General features: G+C 42.1%; 2 protein-coding genes across 2 annotated transcripts; both read right to left on the reverse strand.

Moving 5' to 3' along the window:
* Positions 1–3,569: 3,569 nt before the first annotated feature.
* Positions 3,570–7,559, reverse strand: SERLADRAFT_445851 (uncharacterized protein; the record flags this gene model as incomplete). Its single annotated transcript, XM_007314516.1, has 6 exons — positions 3,570–5,079; positions 5,136–5,272; positions 5,329–6,355; positions 6,407–7,260; positions 7,314–7,461; positions 7,508–7,559. The coding sequence occupies 6 exons, from the start codon at positions 7,540–7,542 to the stop codon at positions 4,473–4,475; spliced, it is 2,808 nt and encodes a 935-aa protein (XP_007314578.1).
* A 15,425-nt stretch (positions 7,560–22,984) lies between these two features.
* SERLADRAFT_434290 (uncharacterized protein) lies at positions 22,985–23,516 on the reverse strand (the record flags this gene model as incomplete). The annotated part of the gene is made up of 3 exons (XM_007314517.1): positions 22,985–23,092; positions 23,140–23,351; positions 23,411–23,516. 3 exons carry the CDS (start codon positions 23,514–23,516, stop codon positions 22,985–22,987), a joined length of 426 nt encoding a protein of 141 aa, XP_007314579.1.
* Positions 23,517–25,665: the final 2,149 nt, after the last annotated feature.

Here is a 25,665-nt window from a genome sequence, read left to right on the forward strand (position 1 = left end):
AAATCTATCACAAATATCCAAAAAATTCAATTGTACAGGTACTAAAGAAGACTATTGATATTGCATCAAAGTTGAATTTAAGCGGAGTTTGAATATGTGGCACAAAGAAATTTCCAGCAGTTGACTTGAACACTATAATTGAGTGTGTGAAAATGGACAGTGACACCGTTTATTTTCACACGCTTCTCAGGATTAGATTAGATTTGAGTGCCACATTTTTTTCAGAGTCGACTCTTGATACATACGTGGCACTAGTGTGATGTTACATGTCACATCACAATGTCACACCATTGCGCTTCAAAGTACTGCACATCCTTCTATCCTTTCAAGTTGCAATAACATTGAGCTAATATGCTGTTAGCTCTAGGTATTATTTTTTCATAATAATTATTATATAAGGTACTGAAATTATCTCTACTCTATTCACAGTGGCCACTGGCACCAGTGCCATATCAATACCCAACATATCCCATCACTTCACCATCAGTTGGTAGTAGTAGCACACATTATTGCTTCAATTATCACTAAGGTATGTTACAACTACTCCAAAGTGCATTTGACCACCTTATCTTTTTCTGAATAGGTGTGAATAGGTTAAAAAGCCAAAGTATGTTCCTCCATTTACTATATCTACAGTATACCTATACTTATAATCACTTACCAGATGCTTGCACTATCCATCAAGGCTTGACAAACTACAAAGAAAACTTATCAAGTCATTCATGAAATTCTGTGAGTATTGTCAAAGTGTATTTATACATTAATATTGAATGTCATCCATAGTGAATAGTATGAGTATCTTAAGACAAAATAGGAAATTAAGAGGATTTTGTAGTTTGTGGGGGTTCACTTCATTATAGTAGTTTACTCTATGCATGTCATACAACAATATTAGGGATAAATTCTGACAGTTTGCATATTCTATAGTGAAAGTAAATTTAGTAAAAACAAGAATCCAGAATTATGATATCTTTTATACTCTATGAAAGCAGCCATAGTAGAAGCAACCATGTACGTCACAAATATGCTACTATAGCAAGTATAGCAAATGACTCAAAATAGTGCTGCTATATAGAGCTATATAATAGGGACTTGTCTAGGCGTACTATAGCTACTATTTTACCTATATAGTACTATGGTGGCTATAATAGCTATAAAAGGCAACTAGGTTTTTCCTGATGCACAATTGACACCATCACATGGCAAAAAGTGTTACACATTAAGACAAACCTTAGAAATGCTATCTTCTGATTTAAATCAAGTAATTCATATTTTTGTTTGCAAGTAAGGCTGAATGCAGTATATATAATCATATAGCTGCAAGCAAAATTTTGAAAAACAGTGCTGTGTAAGAAAAGGTAGGTTTAGATGACCAACAATTTATGTTGATGATCTGCCTTGTTGCTGACTGTCACAGGCCAAGTCACATCATGTGATGGCAGCCTACCTTAACATATATTTAGCTATCTTATCTAAGGACTTCTCATTTACCAGTGTTGGTCTCCACCTCCTTGACACTATGGAGCTCAACCCCAATTTCTCTCTAGGCCCTACTTCCCCTCAAGGGTTCAGTTTTATTGAGCAGATAAAGCAGGCAGACCCAAACTCCCCCAAATTTGATGAAAATAACCATGGCCTGTGCTGGGGGCACCACCAATTTACGTCAGGGTCTATGATATGCTGAACAGTACTAACATCTTGGGAAGTCATAGGTACCTGCAAGGTAGCAAACCGCTTGATTGAAGCTGCAATCAAGACACATATGGACACATCTGCTTTCAAGATAAAATTACTCATACTGCTTTCCTTACAGACACCTACCTACAGAATGCCATTGGATGCATTTGGGAAGTCTGGAGAGCTGCTGGGGGGGTAAGTACTTCCATCTATCTACTGTAGAAATTATATTACATAAGCAAACTTCGGAGCTTTGCCCGAAGATTTACTCTGTGATTATAACCGGCTTTTTGTGGCCACCATTGTTCTTTCACATGATATTTACATATGTTTGTTATATAAGAAGCATGTATTTACGTTGTTACAGCATTCATTTGCCAAAGGAATCCTTCTCCCGCGCCTGTTCCCACACCCTGAGGGACCAAATATCCAACATCTACTAACTTGACTATTGTGTGACTAAGTACAACTACAACACTGACTATTAATGACTAGGGCTTGACTACAGCTTGACTATGCCAGACAGTAAATTTGGCTAAACTGGACTACAGCCTGACTATGTTCAACTGCAAGTGCAACTAAACCAGACTACAGCTTGACTACAGTTAGACTATGCCAGACTGTGGGCTTGACTAAATCAGACTACAATTAAGCTACATTGATTGGTGAGACTTGACTATAGTAGACTAGATTGGACTATTCTGACATATTTTAGTCCTCAAAATACATGATTCTTGCAGATCAGACTAATCCCAGACTATATATGACTACAGGCAACTATTCCTGACTAATGTTTTTTACTGAGCTTGAGGCCTTATGAGGAGTCTCAACATAAATGGTGAAGCACAACAAAGTGTTGGACTAGGAGAGATGCAGCCTAGGGGCAACACAGGTATTATATTCATTAGCTGAATGAACCTCTCTTCTAATCAAGAGACTAGAGGGCTGGGAAGCATTAGGGGAGAATATAAGCTTTAAGAAGTAATAAGCATGGCTGATGGGAAGGACTACAGTGTACTATGACTCCTTTTCACACTTTCAATAAAACTTCATCAGATTTGATTGTGTTCTCTTGCTAGTATAGGAGGACACTCTTTGGTATATGGCCTATGTATCTACAAAGTTAGAATGAAATCCAAAGTGACACCGAAGGTGGAGATACAAATCATTGTGGAATTTCATAAGATAACACTGAGAAGCAACTCTCGGATGAACTTTGTAGCTACAAATGATGCAGCTTTACTACAAGAATGGAGTATGCCTGTAATCAACAGAATTTCTGCACAAAACATCTCTATGAACAGAAATAATCTTTGCAAAAATGAGGGCTGCAGATAAAGCTCATTGTGAAATGTTGATTTGTTTGCACTGCTGCGTGACAAAGAGTGGTAGGGCGCATCTGATCCGATGACGCATTGTAAACCCTTCTTGTACACTTCATTGTTACTCACACATGTCATGTCACTATCACACTTTGTCATGGTGTGAAATTGAACGGTTTTGTGTAATCACTCACCCCACACCGCCATTGTACAGCAAGATCATTCAAAGGCACAGTGATAAGTATTTTGTGTACATATACATGACTTGTAGGTATATTATGAGGTAGCTGTCTAATTTAAATTTTGAAAAATGTGCTATATCGTGCACGAGGCGGGTGTCCCAATCTGGTGTGAAAAGGAACGGTAGTGCAACATGAGTGCGAGGTGATAAGCGAAAAAGGGTGGTAATACAGTTTCGTTTCGGTAGGTGGCCTCGGTGAACATGGTTGGAGATCAGAAAGCAGAATGGGATCGAGCGCAGCGGCCCACCGTTTATAAGTTACGAACAACGTGACAGCTGCCTGGGCGTTACACAGTCGTGACCAGCGCGTGCGCCATGCCTTTCTCTTTATTGTCGTGTACCAGATACGATCCATATCTGCAGTCTCTCAAATGGAACAATGATAATGCCGGAAATCCATCCCCATATCTCTTACTTTCATACCACTCAGACCGTCTTGCAGATGCTGCACGCATCCATGGCTGGGGCGACGTACAACCCCTCACCCCGCTTTATCTAAAGTCCGTCTGCGATAAAGCTGTCCAGGAATACGGCGATAAATCACCACCGTTCGCCCTCAAGGTAGAGCCTTTTCTGCTCTTTTTTGTTCCACTTTCATCGCTTTCTCACTATCGTCAAGGTCCGTCTCGTCCTCACGCAGACAGGCGATCTATCCGCAGCAGTTGCCCCCATTGCTCCCCTTTCATCAGATCCAACGGCCCCCACTTTCTTCAACCCCCTCACTGATGCCCCGACGCTCTTCGTCCCCGTCTTTCACATTCAACTCGACTCTCAGTCCACGCCAAGCTCTGTCTTTACATCCACTAAAACCACCACCAGAAAAGTATACGACGATGCTCGCTCCAGAGCCGGAGTATCGTCGCCCTCCATCACCCGCCACACTCAACATTATCCTCCAGACGATGTTCTCCTGTTCAATTCGCAAAACGATGTGACAGAAGCATCTATATATAACGTCGCTTTCTATCGTTCTTCGCAGTGGGTGACGCCGCCTATGTCCACCGGCTGTCTTCCAGGTGTCTTGCGACGCTGGCTGCTTGAACAAGGCCGGATCAGCGAGGCACAGGAACATGAATTATCTAGAGATGGTGTTAAGCAAGACGAATGGGTTTTACTTTTCAATGGAGTGCAGGGCTGTCGCTTAGGGCGCGTTACAATTTTTGTCTCTTAGCAAGATGACTTTCGCCTGGTGGCTTACTTGTGATATATTACTTTTTGTATATTTAGTAAACCTACAAGGAGTGCTCCAACTCCACAGCCTTCTTAATATCCATCGTGATATCTCCACCTATGGTTTGTTCGTCAAATAGCCCCCCATCCATCTCACCCACTAAATAATCCAGCACGAAACTCTCCTGTATTAGACGATCCATTCTAGACAGATGACGTTCAGTGTACGGAATCAATATATCAACCATGTCTTTCAAAGCAGTCGTGCCTGTTCCCGTTGGTAAACCATCGTGACGATCAGTCCCTCGGTCGAACTTCATGAATGCCTTTTCGCCAGTTTCGTTAGCAAGCGCATGGATGAAATCGCCCACCGAACGCAGCTTCAAAATTGCATTCAGGACTTCCTGCGCCACTACACTCGTCTTGGCGTTCGCGTTCCAAGTACGAACATGTCGAATTAACCGCGCAAGTTCGGAGTCAGATATAGTTCGAATAATTTCGTCTACCGTTGGATGGCCTGTCACCGACTGGTTTACTTCTTGGGTCTGTGAAGAAGATTGTATTACTCTAAATAGAACAAGAAGCCTCCCTGGCTGCTCCATCGCAAGAGCCAGTTGGATAGCCCTGCGGTAATCACGAACAGCCAGATAATTCATGAAGTTTTGTTCTCTAAATGATTATTTATGACTGGTTAAACGACATCTGTTAACTAAAATACCACTTACTTCAATACCAGTTCTGTTCGTTCTGCTTCTTTTTCTAGTTCTTGTGTCTCTGTGCAGTCCTCCCAGAACGTGACAACCGAGTCCGCAGCACCAGAAACAATTATTCGTTCATCAGCACTAATAGCCAATGCCCAAACCTAAAATAAAACTTTAGTGAGATTCACCGTTCACATAATCTGTAACAGTTGCGTACCTTATCTTCGTGATTATCCATAGTTGCGACATCTTGTTCATCCCGAATGTTCCACAATTTAACCAGTCCATCTGATGCAGTGCTCACCAGTTGCATTCCCGCATTGATGAAATCCACTCGAAGAACTGAGTTCGTGTGACCCTCGAAAGTTTTAAGACACGAAAAGTTCTCCAAATCCCATAACTTCACAGTCTTATCCCCACTTCCAGTTGCCAAAACCCGCTCCGTCTTCCCAAACCTCACATTCCATACACCTCGCTTGTGACCCTTGAATGTACCAAGAAGTTTAATTTCCCCACGCGGAGAAGTTTTTCCATTGCTCAAATACTCTACCTCGTAAAGCTTAGCAGTGCGATCCTGGGATCCAGAGGCAAGTAATTTGTCATTTGGAGAGACGTCCAGTGAATTGATGTCTTTCTCGTGGGCCTTGTATGTCGCAAGACTCATACATTTTATCATGTCATCTGCGGCAGAATTTATGTCATGTGTAATAGACACAACTGATAGATCCCACATCTTGATTGTGCGATCCTGGCTCCCTGTAAACATAAACCGCAGGGTAGACTCCCCGCCTTCGCTCCGCGACATGGCAACAGCTCCTACACTTTCGGTATGGCCCTCGCAAAGCGCTAAGCACCTCCATTGGCCGTCCTTGTCGCTTGGATTTTCTTGACCGGACCATGGGACCGCCCATATTCTTGCTGAGCGGTCTTTACTTCCACTGACAAGAACACGCCCTCCAGCACCCCGATCAAGACACAGTACACTCTCTGAGTGCCCTGAAATCAAACGGGCGTCTAATCCAGAGGTCGAGTAAACACGAATAAGGGATGAATTTGTGGCAAAGGCGATATGAGTGTCTACCGGTGTGGATTCCACTGAAGGTGTTGGAGTAAGGAAGGCAGCATCAACAATCTCGTCATTGAAGCCTACGAATTGACGGACAAGACGACGAGATATTAGCGAATGGAAAAGTATATTTTGATCTGCGTGAACAGAAACAATGGTTGATGTTGCAGGCACGTAGCTGAGGAAGACAAATAAGCATGCAGGAACAGAAAAAGACATAAGAATTTACAATGCGTCAACTATTTGCCTTTGCTCCTCTTGGTCTTCCGTTTGGCGGTCTCCTTTATCGAGAGAAAAAAGTAGGTTTCCGTTTTTTCCGTCCCAGACACTAACAACTCCTTTCTCTCCCGCCGTATACAGTCGTAGTTGACTCGTATTTGGGTCGTGCCCCACATACTCACCGAGATCAAGTAGTCCCACTGCCTCTACGCAGTCCAAAACAGCGATTGTGTTGATAAGAACAGGAACAGACAACATTTCTTTTCCTTTCCCTTTCAAGCCGTGTTTTCCCTTCGAAGTTGCTTGCTCATTTACTAGATCCCAAATTAAGACAACTGCATCTCTTCCTCCGCTAATAAGCCATTTGCCATCTTCGGTCACGTCAAGACCTCGCGGGACGGATAAATGGCCCTCCAGAATCGCGAAGGGACGTATACTGCTTGGAGATTTATTAACCGTCGCGGTCAAGTCAAACATACGAATCCGGGTGTCTACGGAAGCAGTTATAAGCTGCATGGTTCTGACACTAGTGACCAGCGATGGGTTTCGAGGGATATTGAAAACCAGGGCGCTTACTACACCACCGTGTCCTTTGAAAATGTGTGTAACATGACCACGAAGTATATCCCACACCTTCACAACACCATCCGCGGAACCTGAAGCGAAATAAATCGAGGTAGGATCAGCCCTGCACACATGAACAGGAGCATCATGAGGACGAGCTATGACTCGTATGGGATGTACAGTTCCAATAGTAGAGACAGAAAATGGTATTTCAAAGATGCGAAGTGATGGTGTGGATGTGAATACCATAACATGTGTAGATGATGGTGTTACACATAGCGAGGTGATCGATTGTGTGTCCTGGATAGGAATCAGTACACCGAGCAACAAAACCCTTACTAGAACAAGCTTACTCCTGAGAAACGACAAACTTCGCTTCCGGAAAATATATCTGTCAAAATAACCTCTTCTGCGACACATGTAAGTAGCTTAAATCCATCTGAGGTGATTGCGACAGGACCAGAAGTGTGCAAAGGAGAAATAACGCGACCTTTTTTATACCTGTAGCGAGTGAGTAATGTTTTTACAAGCGCAATGATACACATACGCAGTTTTCAGCTTTTGGCGGGGACTAGATGCCATGCTTTTATGACTGCACCACCTTGCAAGTGGCAGGCTAAAATTTCAAGATCAGACACGTTGTTTACGCATGTGTACCAAAAGCCTTCTTTGCCGATTCGTTAATATCACCTGTCACTGAGACGTATAATCTATCTATAACAAAGGGGATGGTGGTCCCGAAAGTCGCGTGCGGAGCACGTGGGAGCACGTTTTTTCGCTTAGCTTCGCTTAGCTTCGCTCGCGTGGTTTTTTGTGGCACCACGGGTGTGGAAGGTGCCGCAGGCACCTGACAGTTGCAGCAAAGCTGCGACGAGTGCAACTCGTCTATAACGAAGGGGACGGTGGTCCCAAAAGTCGCGTGCGGCACACGTGGGAGCACATTTTTTCGCTTAGTTTCGCTCGCGTGGTTTTCGGTTAGCAGGAGAGGGAAGGTAGTGCAGTAGTAACGAGTGCAGTGAAAATTGCAGCCACATTGAAAATTCTCACGGTTATAAGAACATTCAACAATTGTAGTGAAAATTGTAGCCACATTAAAGATTCTCGCGCTTAATCATTTTTACTACAAAACGCGATATAGTGGACACCAAAACTCACGCCTGTGGCACGACGTGACACAACTCAACCAAACAAACCTCTTTTCCTACTATGTGGGGAAGTGGTCTGGCCCTACACACAAAACAAATTGTTGTCGAGAATTTGCACATTTTGCATTACAAAAATTAACAGCCATTGTAACAAACAAGAGTTAGTTACTCTGGTGCACACAGGAACACACTATAAAGGTAGTGAATGGGGAGTGGTTACCCCTTAGGCTGCAGAGAGTTTGTTGGTTAACAACAGGAGGACTTGCTAAGGAGTCTCCTGGATCTATTGGGGTATATATACTAATACAGAGTATTTGTACTTATGTACTGTACAGTTGATAAAGTTAGTGGCTGATGATGTCATGGGGCCTAGCCCGCATGACCAGCTCCACTGTGTGAGAGAGTTGTATCTAAAATAAGAATAAGGCAATGTGGCGCGAGAAAGAGGAGTTTTGAACAAAAGGGGAAGTGCCGCGTGGCACTATGTGTGAAAGCTAAAGGGTACAAGGTTAAAGCGGAGAATGAAAAAGAAGGAAAGGTCCGAAAATTGTGTTATCGTAATACTACCCCCCTTCTAAGGCTTGACTTCCAGGTGAGACCAAATACCGGATGTGGTTGTTAAATTTTTGGTATAGGTTGAAAAAGGGAATTAAAAAGTTTCGAGTCCATGCCTCTAAGCTTCCTAGGAGCTGAGGGGTTCTTAGAATAAAATTTGCAAACATTGTGTCGCGGGAATTGTTCAGATGGGCTTCTGGTTCCCACGTTCTGTCCTCATCTCCATAGCCATTCCATAGGACTAGGAACTCTAATTTGCCACGCTTCAAGTGTGCATCCACCACCCGTTCGACTTCAAACTCTTCTTCACCTTCCTGGGTGACTACAACCGGGCTAATATTGACCGTGGGTACTACCCTCATTTGTTTTGGGAGTTCCAGCTCTACTGCGTTGGGTTTAACTTCCTTAATCCAGTAAGGGCCAATCCACTTTCCGGTCAGTTTTCTAGACTGCCGATCTTTTAACTTTAAATGGTCGGTATCTAACCAAACCAGGTCGCCGACCTTGTAGTCAGGGGCCTTAGAGTGTCTACGCTCTGCCCTGTCTTTCATCTGCTCTGCAGTTTTGAATAGCGCCTTGCGCGTTTCGTCTAACACAGATTTCATGTCTTTTGCCATGTTCCCAGCAGCCTTGTTCTTGCTTTTACCAGGTTCTACACCTATTCTGGGGAGGTACAATCTAGTAACCTCGAATGGTGCCTTTCCTGTAGCCGACAACTGTTTAATATTGTATGAGAACTGGGCTATCTTTAGCCACTTGGCCCAATCCATCTGTCTGTCATTAATAAATATGCGGAGGTATTGCTTCAACTCCTGGTTGAGTCTCTCCGTTTGTCCATCAGTCTGCGGATGGAACACTGTTGATAATTTAGGTTTGATGCACAGCACCCGGCATAATTCTTTCGTAAATTCACTAGTGAATTGTGGTCCTCTATCAGAGATAACCGTCTCTGGTAACCCATGGATAGACCATACAAAATCTGTAAATAAATCTGCCGTACCAGCGGCAGTAATAGTTTTGTTGGTGGGTATGAATACCACTTCTTTGGAGAAGCGATCTACTACCACCATTACTGAATTATACCCATTTGACTCGGGCAGATCCGTTGTGAAATCAACCAATATATCTTGCCAGGGACCAGCTGGTATCAAATTCGGCATAAGTTTACCGGCCGGCGGTTGGTGAGAATTCTTAGCCATGGCACATCTCAGACAGGATTTTATGTATTCCTGTACGTCTTTGACCATGCCAGGCCACATGTAGTTTCTGGAGATCAACTCCATTGTTCTTGCCACCCAGGGTGCCCAGCCACTGGAGTGTCATGATGTCTATCTATTGCCTTGATCCTTGCGGACTCAGGCACATAGATTTTGTCTTTAAAATGGAAGAGCCCGTCTTCCCATAAATAGTTTTTATTGCCATCAAGGTGCGCCTTCTCTTCTGAGGAGATGTCTTTCTTGAAGACTTCCAGAAGATCGGAATCCTGCCCCACTCTAACATTGGCAACCCTTGATTAGTCTATCAGGGTAACACCTTTGTTGTCATCTTCAATGCCGTTGGCATGATCCTCTCTTCTGGACAAAGTGTCCGCTTTCCCCATAGAGCTTCCAGGCTTATGAATTAATTTATAATTAAACCTTGACAAGTATACCGCGTAGCGGGCCTGTCTTCAGTTCAAGTCTCGGGCCGTCATAAAATACTCCAGATTCTTATGATTGGTCCAAATTTCAAATTGGTGCCTAGCACCTTCTAAGTAGTGCCGCCAGTGCTCTATCTAGAGCTCTAATGATGGCCAGCATCTCCTTATCATATATTTGATAGTTGCGCTCTGTAGGCAACAAACTATGCAATAAATAGGCACAAGGCCTCCAAAGATCATCAGGGCATTTAATTGATAGAACAGCCCCAGTAGCAAAATCAGAAGAGTTAGTTTCCAACCGGAACTCTTTGTCTAATTCTGGAAATGCTAATATGGGCGCTGTTATAAACGCCTGCTTAAGCTTATCATAAGCTTCTTGTTCTTTGGCGCACCAGTGCCAAACAATGTCCTTTTTAGTGAGATTGTTCAACGGGATTTATCTGCAGCTCGGCGAGTTGACTTGTCAATGCCTGAATCTGCGCACGCATGTTGTGCAGCAGAGCATTGATATCTGGTTGCAACGACATGTTGACTTGTTCTCTTTGGTAATGTAAAAAAAAGGTAACTGGGGGTCTCCACTTGCTATCTGCGGATCAACCTCTTCCCAGCTGAGTATCAGATCTCAATCTCCGACTACCCACACTATAGTATTTGAAAGGTATATAAAAAGTATAGTATTAAACCCTGGTCCGAACGGTTGTCAGGGGGTGGTCCGCTTATTAAGCTGTCAACCCTTCTCCAACTGGTGGAGGCAAGTGCCCGGCCTGGTCAGAGGAAAATGAAGAAGAAGTTTTTGTATGTAAATTCTAATCAACAGCGATTCCACACTGACTGCTGAGCTAAGTACTCCCCTTAACGCTGGGGGCTGCATATTGAAGGTTTTGTTTCTTCTCCCAAAGCACTACAAGGCCGTCGCAAAGAGCGCACCTATCTGCTATGCGGGATATTCCCAAACAATAACCAAATCTCCTTCACCCTGGAGTCCGGGTGCCCAGTGGGACTTTTGCACAACGTGCAAGAGAGTAGAAGAGGGAGTCCTAATGTAACAACCAAGAGTTAGTTACTCTGGCGCACACAGGAACACACTATAAAGGTAGTGAATGGGGAGTGATTACCCCTTAGGCTGCAGAGAGTTTGTTGGTTAACAACAGGAGGACTTGCTGAGGAGTCTCCTGGATCTATTGGGGTATATAGACTAATACAGAGTATTTGTACTTATGTACTGTACAGTTGATAAAGTTAGTGGCTGATGATGTCATGGGGCCTAGCCCGCATGACCAGCTCCACTGTGTGAGAGAGTTGTATCTAAAATAAGAATAAGGCAATGATTCTTTCATAATATTTCGAGTACTCGGCGCGTCATTGCCCAATATTCCTTGATGGTTGTTGTAAAAATCATGATGTTGTCAAGGTATATTACAACCTTTCCTTCATCGATCAGATCTTTAAACAATGCATTCATCATTGTTTGGAAGGTCGCTGGTGAATTTGTGAGACTGAAGAACATTACTAATGGTTCATACAGCCCTCTATTTGTTCTGAAGGCTGCTTTCTCTTCGTCTCCTTCTACAATTCAAATATTGTTGTATCCCCATTGTATATCTAACTTTGAAGTATTTGGCTCCACGTAGTTTATCCACTAGTTCATTTATCAGTGGTAGTGGGTATCAATTTTTGATGGTGATGTTGTTTAGTTTTTGATAGTCTTGTACGGGTCTGGTTTTCTGTCCTTTTTCTTTACAAAGAAGAATGGTGAAGCAAACAGAGATTTAGATGGGCGTATCCTGCCTGATTCTAAATTTTCTCTGATAAACTCATCCAGTTGTTCCTGCTCTCCTAACGCTAAAGGATACACCTTGCAATCTAATTTGTGTTCTCCTGGTATTAGTTCTATAGCAAGATCCCATTCACGTCTTTCTGGCAGTGCATCAAAATTCTCTTTATCAAATACATCTTTGTAATCATATATTTTGGGACTATCTTATTGAAGCCTCCTTCCTTTCGATCTTTCCCAGCGGCCTCGGCAAGTCGTTGTGCAGTTGTGCCTGTAGCTCTTATCTGGTAAAGATGTTCTGGAATTCCGGTTTCTTCATAATTAAGGAGATCTATCTGGATCAGCTGATCCCCTTCTGGGAAGTCTACTTCTTTGGAGTATGTTTCCGGGTCTTCCTCTGGATCAGAGAGTTGGACCTTTCGTTTGCATTCCTCCGGACATCTTTCAAACTTTATGTCCAATTTCTTCTAGTCAATGCTTGAATTATGTTTTGATAACCATTCATACCCTAGAAACATCCTTCCACTGCCAAGATTAGTGACAGCAAAATGAATTCTTTTGGAATGATCATCAATTTCCATTTTAAGTTCAACGAACTCTTTGATGGCTCCGTCTTTATTCAGAGTTCCATCTGCATTGTATACTGGTATTGGTCTCGGTATCTTATGTGTTTGATATCTCTGAGTTTTTACAAATTCGGAATTTATACAGCTTCCCGTACATCCGCTATCTAGCAGTGCTTGGATCGTTGTTGATCTTTGCATGTCTAGTGTTGTCAACCTGCAGGTGATATTCATTTGGTTTCCCTGCGTTCCTTGGATGTACTTTTTTGGGGTATGAAGTTCTAAGATAGCTAACTCAGTGTCATGTAACGATAGTGCATTGAGTTCTTTGATTGTTTCTCTTATTGCTTCTTTTCCTCTTTTATGGTGCGTCCAGGCGTTTAAGATTCCAATGGATCTCTCTTCCTGTTGGTCTTTAAGTCTTTCTGCTACCCATCTGGGAGTCCATGCTGCTGTCATTAGTTTCTTTTTTTCTTTTTCTAGGTTTTTATCTATAACAAAGGGGACAGTGGTCTCAAATGTTGCGTGCGAGCCATGTTGTGTCAGTTATTTTGCTTAGTTTCACTCGCATGGTTTTTGTGGCAACACAGCAGTACAGTAGTAGTGAACGCAGTGGAAATTGTAGCCACACTGAAGAATTCTCACGCTTATAAGAACAGACAGCACAAGTTCACTGACTTTTGACTCAATAAAATTTGATCACTTAACTGTATTATTATTACTCAAAAGATCGTGTGGAGTAGCTCAGTCAAGAGCAGTGGAATGCTTTTGATATCAACATACAGTCAATTTATGATAACTGGGGAACAACTTGCTTTATTCACAGTGCTGGAGGTACCGGTAGGGGAAAAACATATCTCTGTAATACAATTACTGCTGTTGTTTGAGCAAGGGATAAATATAATGTTGCTCTATGTAGCATCCTCTGGGATTGCAACCCTGCTCTTGGAGGGTGACCACACAGCTCATTTGTGCCTTGAAATCCCTATTCCTGTGAATAAAGCATCCACATGGATTCCAAAAAACCCTGACCCCCATACCAGAGTTATTGTCTGGGATAAAGCATTGATGCAACACCATCATGGAATTGAAGCATTGGATTGTACATTGTGGGACATTTTGGATAATCAGCTTCCATTTGGAGGTATTACAATGGTCTTTGGAGGGGACTTCTGCCAGACAACACCTGTTGTTCCAAGAGGGTCAAGGCAACATATTATTTCTGTCTCTCTTAGAAGGTCACAACTGTGGACAAATATCCATGTCTGCTATTTCACACAGAACATGTGCCTGGACCGTATCCAGAAATTGAAGCCTTTGCTAGCTGGCTCCTGGATGTTGGTAGTGGGTGTGGAATTGCAGGAGATGGAACTATTGAGCTCCCCACCAACATGCTTATGCCAGAAAACACCATAGACTCATTAGTCAACACTACCTATCCTGGAATTGCAAATGGAGACCAAGATGACCATTATTTCTTCCACTGCACCATCCTCTCCACAAAAAATGATACTCTTAGCAACCTTAATTCAGCAATGCTCACAAAATTCCCTGAAGAAGAGTTAGTAGCTCTGTCAATTGATAAAGTGGTTGGAGAGGGGCATGAACATTATCCTGTGGAATTCTTGAACTCCTTGCAAGTATCTGGCGTTCCTGAAGCGCACCTCAAAATTAAAGCTGAATGTCCACTTATGCTCCTCCACAATATTGATCCATTGTCAGTTCCCTGTCCATGCTGCCTTTGCATGAGCATTAACCAGTCTCAAGGTCAATCAGTTACACAGGTTGGGCTGGATTTATGTGTTCCAGTATTTTCACATGGGCAACTTTATGTTATATTGACTTGCTGCACTTCAGGAGAGAGAATAAAAGTGCTATTTCCACATGGTTCAAATGACAGATGTACCGTCAATGTGGTATATCCCGAAATTCTGACTGGCTTTATCCGTCACTGGCAAGTAGATTTTTCTGCAATTCTCACCCTTTTTACTAACATGTTTTGATATCAGACCATATTATTATCCTTTACCATTTCTGGAGTTTTTATTTCTTATTTTTATTTCTCAACAATTTATCAATGTAATACCACAGACTTCTTATGTTACAATATATGTTGATGTTTGTAAAGATTCAATGAATCATCTGCTCGAATTCAGTATACTGTGCACAAGTTTAGGGCAGGCTTATAAGGACATTCAACAAGAGAACAGCAAGTTAAACATGCATCATAGGATCCAAAGACTTAACATACATTACAGACAGCATAAGTTCACTGACTTAACATTTTGATCAGACAGTATTATTATTATTATTTATCATATAGCAAAAACATTACACCAGTGGCAGAGCCATGGGCTGGACCTCATTTACAGGGGCGCCTGACCTGTCTTTCATAGTCTCTACTGCATTTTTCTCCGTAGAGTGCGCCATATTGGGTATGAGAATTCTTTCAGTATCCGCCGCTGATGCTGCACTTTTCAGTGATCTACCCGCCGCAGCAGCTGCGTCTGTTATTTTACTATGCGCCGCTTCTGCTGCGGTTGTACTTTTGTTTGGGGTTTCTTTTACCAGTCCCCTTTTCTGGTTTGCATCTTTCATGCCGTTCCTTCCTTCTTTCTTTGTCTTTGATTCTTTGTATAAATCTTTTTCATTTGTCTCTTCAGTATATGTGGAATCATTGACAGGAAGAACAGAGAAAGGATTGACATATTTGGGCTGGGCCAACTGATGCTTCATCAGTTGCCTCTTTAAAAATCCAGTTTCAGAGCTTCACCCTCTTCTTTTGATAATGCCGCTATCATTGCGTGCAAGTCAACTTTGTTCTTCCCTTCCGTGGGACAGAACTTTCTGATATGTCCTTTGACTCCGCATTTGAAGCAGAGTCCTTCTTTTCTATATTTGGCTTTGTCTATCTCCATGGGTTGCCCAGCACCCGTGTAGACAGTTCTGGTTCTGTCTTTGGTTCCAGAATAAGCCTTCTTACTTCCTCTGTCATCCTTCCTCGTTCCGGTCCTCTCCATCTGACCAAAATACCCCTTCTTCTCTTTCTCTCTTTCTCTCCATATCTGATCATAATTTAGGAGTAGTTTCCTCCACTCCTTGTATCTGTTTGGTGGCAGCCTGCTGACATAGAGCTTGTCCACAACTGTATAGTTCATGTTTTTCTTTAGCAGGGTGATCAGAATGAAGTCATCCTTGTATCCTGCCTTCCTTCGTAGGCTATCAAACTCTAAGAAGAAGTCACTTGCAGTCTTATTATCCTGTTTTAGGTGTAAGATCTGGTTCGTGATTTTTCTTCTTCATAATTGTTTTTGAAGGTTTTAGTTAGCCTTCTTTCAAAGATCACCCATCTTTGGTACTGTGCCTGTTCCAGTGCTGAGGTACCGGACATTTTATCTTCTAGCCATTCACTTCTAAAGCTCGTGGCTGTTCCTTCTTCCATATATGATAGCACAAAGGCTATCTTCTTCTTTTCATCTCCGAAGTATTCTGGGTCTTCTTCGAAGTGAAGTGAGATATGTTCTATGAAGTTTTTAAACTTTGTTTGATCGCCATTGAAAGTAGGTGGATTATCAAGTGCACTTCTAATCCTTCCTCAATCTCTCTTTTCTCCTCCTCTGTCGTTCTTTCATATCTCGGAATTGGTAGTGATCTGTCACTCCCATAATCCTCTGTACTCTGCCGCCTCTTCCTCCACTCTTTCTGCTGCCTGATGGGCCCTCATCCGCCCCTCTCTTTCTTTTTCTGTTGCTTCTGTCACCCTTCTGGCAACTTCCGCTTCCATCATTCTCTGCATCCATTCTTGGATCTCTGGTGTTAGACCAGCCAGTATTGTCAGTTGAGTCTGGCTGGGTCCAGCTTCCAGCAATGCCCTGATTAGGTTGGTCATGCTGTCTGTCATGCTGCTTACTGATGGTTTTTTTTTGCCAAAATCGTGTGAATTCAACGGTTCTTTGGTAAGACAGGTTCAATTGATTCTTGTTTGATCTGGGGGGTAGGGGTGCATAGTGATGCTGATTTTATTGTTTCTATTTCTGGTGCTTCAAATTCACAACACCACAGAAATGTATGTGTATAGCTTTGTTCGGTAGCTATCCAACGTTCTAAATTGTCTCTGTGCATACACAGGAGTTCACCAATGACAAATCAGATCGATACACCGCTGTGAAGATCGCAGATGCTGTCTCTCTGTTTGATAAATGGGCCCTCTTCTGTCCCAAACTATCGTGTACGTAGGGTGATATAAATGTGTTTACAAAAGGTAGGTAAAAAATATGGTAATACATTGGGGTCCGAACGGTTGTCCCAATGTGATCCGCTTATTAAGCTGTCAATCCCTCTCCGACTGGCAGACGCAAGTGCGTGGCCTGGTCAGAGGTATTCAAAAATGAAGATAGGTAAAGTGTTCTAACTAAACTTCACTCGGTTCCACACCGGGTAAAGTCGTAACTACTGGGATAGGAGTAAGGGGAATTTCCTCGAGAGAGTGTGTGTCTCTGGGGAAAAAGGATATAATAGTTGATGGTTGTGGGTGGATGGGAAGTGAGGTGGTAGGAGTTATGTTGGTAGATGTTATGGTTATGAAAACAAGATAGATGATGATGAATAGGATTGGAATGGCAAATGTTAGGATGATGGTTATGATTGTAGCTGCTGTTAATATCATATACAGTGCTTGACTTCCAGCTGTTGATTGTGTGAGAACCAGACCCAAACTAACAGAGGTCTAGTAATCAAAGCGCAAGCAAGGTCTAACAACCATGTATAAAGATGTAATCAACAGCTGGGGGATATGTACAAGAGGTAGCTGTATATATACTGGAGAACATGTGTTATAAATGAGGTGCTGACTGAGTGACATGCGTAAGGCATGAGGCGCTTGGTAATTGCCTTTGTAAGTGACTACATCATAGGTCACGTGTTTGATCATGTGACTATAATTAGATAAGATTTTGAGAGATAAGAGATATGATGGGTTTGTTATCAGTCGAGATTGAAGTATCAGAAGTAAGGGATCATGACACTGTGCCTCCATATTGTGTTATTCTGGGCTATCATCAGGACGGCTATAAAGCTGATGTTGTTGACTATATCTCATACCAAGAGGCTTGCAAAGAATTATTCCACAGTCCCTGCAGCCATGTTGCCTTGTTGCAAGGGGGTATAGTCTGGCGCCTAGCAGTAGATGCTGTATCTGTAGACACGGACTTATCGGGACCCTCTGGCAATGATCACAGGCCCAAGCTCATCCTAAAAACTGTGGACAGCCGCTATTATGTTGATGATTGTCTTTCTCAGGAGGAGTTGGTTTTTATTTCTGGAGTATACCATCTTTACACCGGGCATGGCCCACAAATTTCTCATATGTCATGGTGGCCCAGGTAATCCGCATTTATGACAGGTAGTCTATGTATAGGTTTTTGGTCTTGCGCTGCTGAGGAATGGTTTTATAGTTGGCTCAAAAGACTTGCAAGCGGTGCAAAACACTGGAAGAATGTGCTAGTGATGAATAAAAAGACAATACACTTTGTAGCCTGCAGCAACCAAATTACCGATAAAGAATGCAATTGTATGAAGTATTATATGATGTTAACACAACAGTTAGATTCCCTATAGCAGCAATTTCCAGTTTTTTTCTTATTTTTGGTATCATTTTTGGTATAGGACTTAGATGTAGAACTTACAAACTTAGAACATTGGATAGGGCATTGTAATATAGTTTACTAATCTACCCAATCTACCCAATCTGTACTATACAATACAACTGACATTGATGATCCAATATCCCTAATCATGCACCACCAGATGTTATGTTACATTAAGTCAATTCTTTTAGGATTCCTATATCATGGTGATAGCCTGTCTACAGGTAACATTGTCTCGCCCTTATTCTCTGGTGTCATGCACCAGAGATTTACTCTATTCACTTATCGCTATAAGTACACATGTACATTTGTTAGATGTTAGGCCCACTTGGCATCTGGAGCTATAGCTATAGTGCTTGTGAACTTTGGCATATATACTGGGAGGACCAGTATATATATATAGCTACTTTGTATCACACAACATTGAACCTGCAATATATAAAAAAGTACTACGACTCTCAACACAATACTATCATGATTGCAATTGCATAATCAGATTAATATTTACTTCCCATGCAAGCATCCTGAGCAACCTGCACATCAACTTTGCCAGCTTGGCGTTTCTTGATACATGAGAGGACACTATTGTTTGGGACAGGGTATTCGGGCATTACTGTTGCTTGGTAGGGAAATATTTGGCTACATGACTGTAAGTTGTGGAGAACCAAATTGTCAAAAAATGTACTGGTTCCACCATATAAGTAATTCCAACACTTCTTCAATTTTGTCCAGATCGTCAAAGAGATTGAGAATAGAGTTATAGAAGCTTTCAGAATCAGTTACTGTATCACTTTTCATAAAAACAGGCAAGAAAGTGAGAGCAAATCTGACCTTCAGTCTCAAATTAACAATAGCAGTGAGTGAGTAATCAGGAAGGTACTTACTTGGGTAGCCGCATAGGCAATTGAAGCAGATGTAGCTTTGATCATTTAATGAATTTTTGCATTACCAGATCAGGTTGCTTTGGGCTCTTTTCTATTGACTGAACTTGGAGATGTGAAGATGTATTTATAAGCCTGTGATAATCAAGCAACCATCTAACTAGAAAGCAAATGAGCACCTACTGATAATAGCAAACAACTTTGAAAAGCACCCCTCCAGAGATCATCTAGATTGTAATTGTAGCCTTGATAGATGAAAACCGGCCATTGATCACCCTACACTGTAAGTTTGCCATTCCTAAATTTTTCTCTAGTCCTTATTATATATGCAATGGGTATATGCAACCTTTAATCAAGCAGAATAAATTTTACTTATCATTAGACCACTCCAGTCCAGCAGAACACAGAAGAGCTCTAGTGTGCTTGTGGAAGAAACCTTGATCAGTCTTGATATTTCTCAATAATGGTGGATTAAGTGTTTGCTCACAAGGAGTTATCCAATCTAGAATAGATCACTTCAGGCCTTTTGTGTTATCTGAGTGTGCACTTGATGCACCTTGTTGAATCTGTTTGAAAATGCTATCAGCTGATGAGAAAAGAGTATCATATAACCTACCAAACTGGCCACCAAATCTGTTTCCTCACTTGAACTCTGCTGCAGACAAGCCTGCAGGCCAGGCACCATTTGCAGTAAATCCTTGAAGACCGCATACTCCCTCATTTCCCTAAGAAACAGACACATGTGTCTCATATGAATGATATAATTTGACTCACTCAGCTGTAAGCATATTAGCATCTTTGGTATCAGTAAGTTCCCCCAAGTATTGCATGCCATTGTCAACTAACATCAAGATGTTGTGTAAGACATGCACAGTTCTACCAAAGTGCCTCCTATGATGTACCAGAGGATTGGCAACACTGCTGAGAAAAGAGGTAGGTGTCAGCTGGTTAGCAGAATGTCATGATCAGTGTTAGCACTCACGGTCTATGTCTGGGTCACAGTTGAAGGGCATTCTCTCTATCTTGTTGGCTTGATCTAAGCTGTGGGGAATTATGCTCAACAGGAATAGTGATCAGACAACTGTTGTAAAAGTATATGCTGTACACACATGTAGGCCTTTTACTGTTATGGAATTTGAACCAAGGAGCTTGCTTGCTTACATATTATCCTTTTAAGGCAATGACCATGGATGGTTAGTCCCTACTTTGTACCCTTAATGTTACACATTGATCTCCATTGCACACCTCTTGATCAATGTTTGGTATCTCTGGATTCAAGATCAGTTGTGCACTTGTAGATAGTTAATTAACCACCCTGACCTTGAGCTTGATCAACCAAATTCAGTGGCAAATGTGCTAATGCTGATGCTGTATCCAGCATATAAAACCTAGGTCAGTTTGCATGTACTAGTAATCAATTAGCCTCCATTTATTACTTGAATGCCAGAGACCATACCCTCAAGCTTGCCAAGCTGTTCAGAATTCAAAATGCTGTTTAGAGCCACCCTGCAGCCCTATCTTTGATGGATCCACAGGCAAGAAGTCCTATCAAATGGACTGTTCCTTCACTTTGATGCTGAAGCAGGCAACCTGTGGCCTTGGTTGTGGTAAATCCAACCACAGTATGGCCTAGAGCTACATCATTTAAACTCTATAATTAGGCCAATCTCGGAAGAAGGATGAAGAATTACACCTTTGGATATCACTAGTCATTGCCTGAAGTACGACTTCCTTAGCCTGTCTTGCTTATGTGCCATGGACTCCACCAATTGATGTACATACACAGAGGTTGCCATTGTGGTCACTGACAACAACCTTTGTGCGGGTGAATATGTGGCCATTTGCTGCAACTATACCTGTGGTTATTACAGTCAGTTATATTCCTCCAGGAGTCACAACATGCTGACCAATTATTACTGGTTGTTCAGTCAACATGGAGAAGATGTATTCCAGGAGCAGTTTGATGGTAAATAGATATTTCTTGTGAGGTACATCTTAGACTGGTTGGATCACATATGCATGTGCTGAATAAATATCAATTTTTGTAGATATTAATGCCGCTGCACCTCCACCTGTGCTAGATTCTCATCAGCTCCTTGAAGACAAGTGAACACCCATTGGTACATATCTGTGAATATCCAATGAACCCCCATTCATGTTATGATACACAATTTTCGGACCTTTAAGTTTCATTCTCCTCTTTAAATTTCTACTGTAGTTTTCACACACTGTGCCATGTGGCACTTTCCATTTTATTCAAACTCCACTTTCTTGCACTGCACTGCCTTTTGTTATTCTTAGCTACAAGTCTCACACGCAGTGGAGCTGGTCACACAGGCAGTGCCCCATGACATCATCAGCCACTGCCTTCATCAACTGTGTAGTGTAATGCACATGTACAAACAACCTGTAGTAGTATATATATCCCAATAGATCAAGGAGACTTCTCAGTGAGTCCTCCTGTTGTTTGCCCACAACAAACTTGGTCCCAATCCAAAGGGTAACCACTCCCCTCACTTATTTATAGCTTTATCTGAGTTGTGCGCCAGAGTATACAAACTCTTGGTTGTAACATTAGGACTCACTCTTTTTACTCTCTTGCACTTTGTGCAAACCCGGACCACAGGGTTAAGTGGACGTCTTTCGAACAGTAAGACTTGGGAGCCAGACCGGTATTGAGCATTTGCTAGCCAGCAGAAACTTGAGCATGTACCCCAATTTTGCTGTGAGCTCCTTGTTCCAAGGTACTAGAAAGAACCAAACAAATATACACGGCCCCCAGTGTTAAGGGGAGTACTTTAGCTCAGCAGTTGGTGTGGAACCACTGTTGATTAGTTTTAAAATACAAAAGAACTTCTTCTTTGAATACCTCTGACCAGGCTGGGCACTTGCCTCCGCCAGTTGGAGAAAGGTTGACAGCTTAACAAGCGGACCACCCCCTGACAACCATTTGGACCAGGGTTTATTACAAATACCTTTTATATATCAACACTCTGCTGCACAATATGCATGCACAGATTTTGGTGTTGACCACCCCCCTGAAGTGGTTGAGCAAAAATTTAACAAGAAAGTCGAGATTGTTGCTGACCCCAGCGCTTTTGAGGGAGACCAGGCTTGATTTGCAGAATGGTGGATCAAGCTCCAAATTTGGATAAAGACAAACTGGGATGCATTTGCTGACAACTTCAAGATAGTAATAACAGTGCTATCAAGACTAAAAGGACCTGTGGCAGTGTCTTGTTGATAAAGTGTTTGATATGGGATAGCTACCAAAGCTTCTTTATCCTAGGGTTACCGGAAGTTTACAACCTAAGCTGGACAACGTGTAATAACCTAGTTTGTTTGTGGGGTGGAAGTTAATGATCCCTTATGTTGTAAGTATGTCAATAGTCCTCGTGCTCTGGAAGACTAATATGACAATGGTAGATAGGTCCTTGGTGATATAAAGGACAAGAAAGACTATGTCCAATATTATCTAGTGCCTTATCAACGTCTCTCAAATGTGCATGCTTTGTCTCATTTTTTTGGGCGCAGAGCTTCCAGTCACTATTGAGCATTCTGGGCCATATTATAGTCACTGCTGCGGATGATCTGAGCGAGCGGTTGATAAGCTCAAGAGTATCTGAAGATAATTATTGTGATTGAAGACAAACATGAGGTGATGGTGGAAAGCAATTGTATTACATAATCAGAATGGCAATACCATGACTATAGTACCACTGCCAAACCTTAAAAGGAGGAACTGAATGAATATCACAGAGCATGGGCAGACAAATACATAGATACAAGTAAATTTCTATTTGTAGTCTATCAGAAAGAGTATCACTGTTTACATTTGTGCACATGACCAGCAACAGTGTGAATGTTCCCTTGCATAAGCAAAACTATGGGCCTAGGTACATTGTTGTAGGTAAGTGAGATGGGTCCAGACTGTACAATTGCTTGAGAGAGACCTGTGTCATTAGAGTTAGAAGTACATTTGAACCAGTATTGCCTGGTGCATCAGGTGCATAAGGTACACTGGGTACTATATTGTTCGAGGTGAGCATGTTGGGAGGTGATCCAGGAGGGGCAGTGACCGGTGTAGTGAAGGCTGGAGTACTGGGGATAATGGCAGGTACATCCCATGGCCCATTGAGTGCATGTACACATTTGTCAACAGACATACCAAAGCATGGTGCAGGGGACCCTGACAAATGTATATTAATAATAAAGGCAGGAATACTGGGGATAATTGCAGGTGCATACTGAAGCCAGGAACAGGAGGAGCTGTGGCTGGTATGTTGAATGCTGGAGCACTGGAGGTGATGGTGGTGGATACATTACCAAAGCTGGGGACATTGAAGCCAGGCATTGTAATACTGGGTGCATGTACATTGTTTGGAGCTGCTTCAGCATCTGACACCTGCCTTTAAGCCTTCACCAAAATGGTGGCTAGAATAGTGAAAGCCATAATCTGGATACACATCATTGCCATTGGGATCAAAACTGGAGCCCTCACTAACACCAGATACATGGTGATCTGAAATAAGAGTTGGCTGGGATAAAGTTTCAGGGTGAAAACCTGTAAAATTCCATTCTCCATAACTGGAATATGGGTCATTTTGAAGAAAAACATCATTCCGGCCATATACATATTTGCTGTGAACCAGAAGCAACAGGTTGATCCTGCTCATAGTGTACATAAAAATCATTTGTAAACAAGTAATGTATAGCATAGATGATACTTACAAGCTGTGATGATAAGATGCTAGCACTGGTGTTGTCAAAGCTTGAGTAATTTCTTCATATTAATAATCCAGGTGAGGGCCAGAGGTACAAAATGATTTTGCAGCAAACAAAGGCTGTGTTATGGAAAACACCAACCAGACACTGGCAAGCAGTGATCTGAATTCAAAAACAAAGACAAACCTATAGCTATAGCTATAGTAACACTCCCAAGAGGATCCCTGGGTACGAGAGTGTAATCTGTCAGCTTACGGTAATATTAATTACCAATAGGTTGGTTTCAATAGACACTTACTTGCCTACAGCCTGAAAATGCAAACACCAGTCCTAAACCTGATATGCTATCTAGACATAGGAGTACTGATCAAAATATTAACCATCAACGTTAACAATATCAATATTGACCATAATACCATGGATGTGGTGGTGGTTAATAAAACTAAGTGAAACTCAGCCACTGCCCGAGAGGCTATAGAAACAACTTTATTATTTACCTAAATGAAACTACAATAGATGTTAGTTTAAGGTGATCTCTAATAAATATAATGTAACATACCTCAGCCGCTGCCCGAGAGGCTATAGAAACAACTGAGGTATTCCTATACTAAACCCCCTACTACTTATAGTCGGAGGTGCTACTCGCTACAGTATAATGACTCCTAGGAGTACAATTGTGCTCCTAGGAGAACAATGGTTACTCCATGGAGTGGTGGCTATGCTCCATGGAGAACAATGGCTGCTTTGGCAGAGACCGGGTTTATCCGGTTTTGTCAGTGGTGTGCACATATTAATAAATTAGGATGCTGGCTGTAGGACCCCAACCATGTTCAAAGGGGTCTTGTCTAGCTCTCATCCCACCACCAAGGCTCACTCCCACATATTGATTTTTACATAAAAAAAAACAAGTTCCCTGCAGACTCAACAGATCCCACCAATTGCAGTTTACCCTAGAAGTATCTGATGTTTACAAACTGAAAGAGAATGCCCATTACTCACTCTAGATCTGATCATCACATGTCTTATGGCAAGGATACTGGAAGGATCAACATGAACAGATGGGTGCATACAGTTGATAAGTCCTCACCTTCTATTTTCTCACCATGCAATTGCACATTTTCCTCAAGTGGTCAATCATTTTCTGTTATATTATTGAGTCACTCTTGTTGTGGCAAAAAAAGGGATTAAGGACATTAAAGATGATGCTTTACATGAGGAGTATAAAGCTGCTACAGATGTTGTGAGGAAGGTAAGATCAGTTTTTTAAATTTTAGTTTATTATCACTTTAACATATTTGCTTCAGGCCTGTCTCTCATCATCAAGCCATAGTGATTCTTTGGGTGCAATAAAACAAAGTCTGGCCACTGCTTATCAGTCACGCACAACTCTGCAAGTGGTTGTGCCAACAACTTTTGGACCTATTTGATGGTAGGCCATTAGGAGCTTGACCAGGTCAGCGAGGGAGTCAGTAGACTACGCCAGCTCACATGCCGTGCCTGCATCCTGGAAAATGGCAACTTGATGGTGCCTAGTGCTGGACAATAATACACATTGAGCAAGCCTCCCACTGGACAAAATATGTACAACTACAACATGTCTTACACTGGATCTCATATGCTTAGTGGGCCCTTGATGCAGATTGCATTAGTCAGAAACGTGTAGGCTGCCAGGTGTATCAATAAGAAGTAAGCCTTTTCTTCTCTTTTCCAGCAGTTTATTGAACATATCTGGCTGCTATTAAGATTTTATCTTTGTCGGACTCACACTATCCTTATTC

Source organism: Serpula lacrymans, assembly GCF_000218685.1.
Source record: "Serpula lacrymans var. lacrymans S7.9 unplaced genomic scaffold SERLAscaffold_3, whole genome shotgun sequence".
NCBI classification, from domain to species: Eukaryota; Fungi; Basidiomycota; class Agaricomycetes; order Boletales; family Serpulaceae; genus Serpula; species Serpula lacrymans.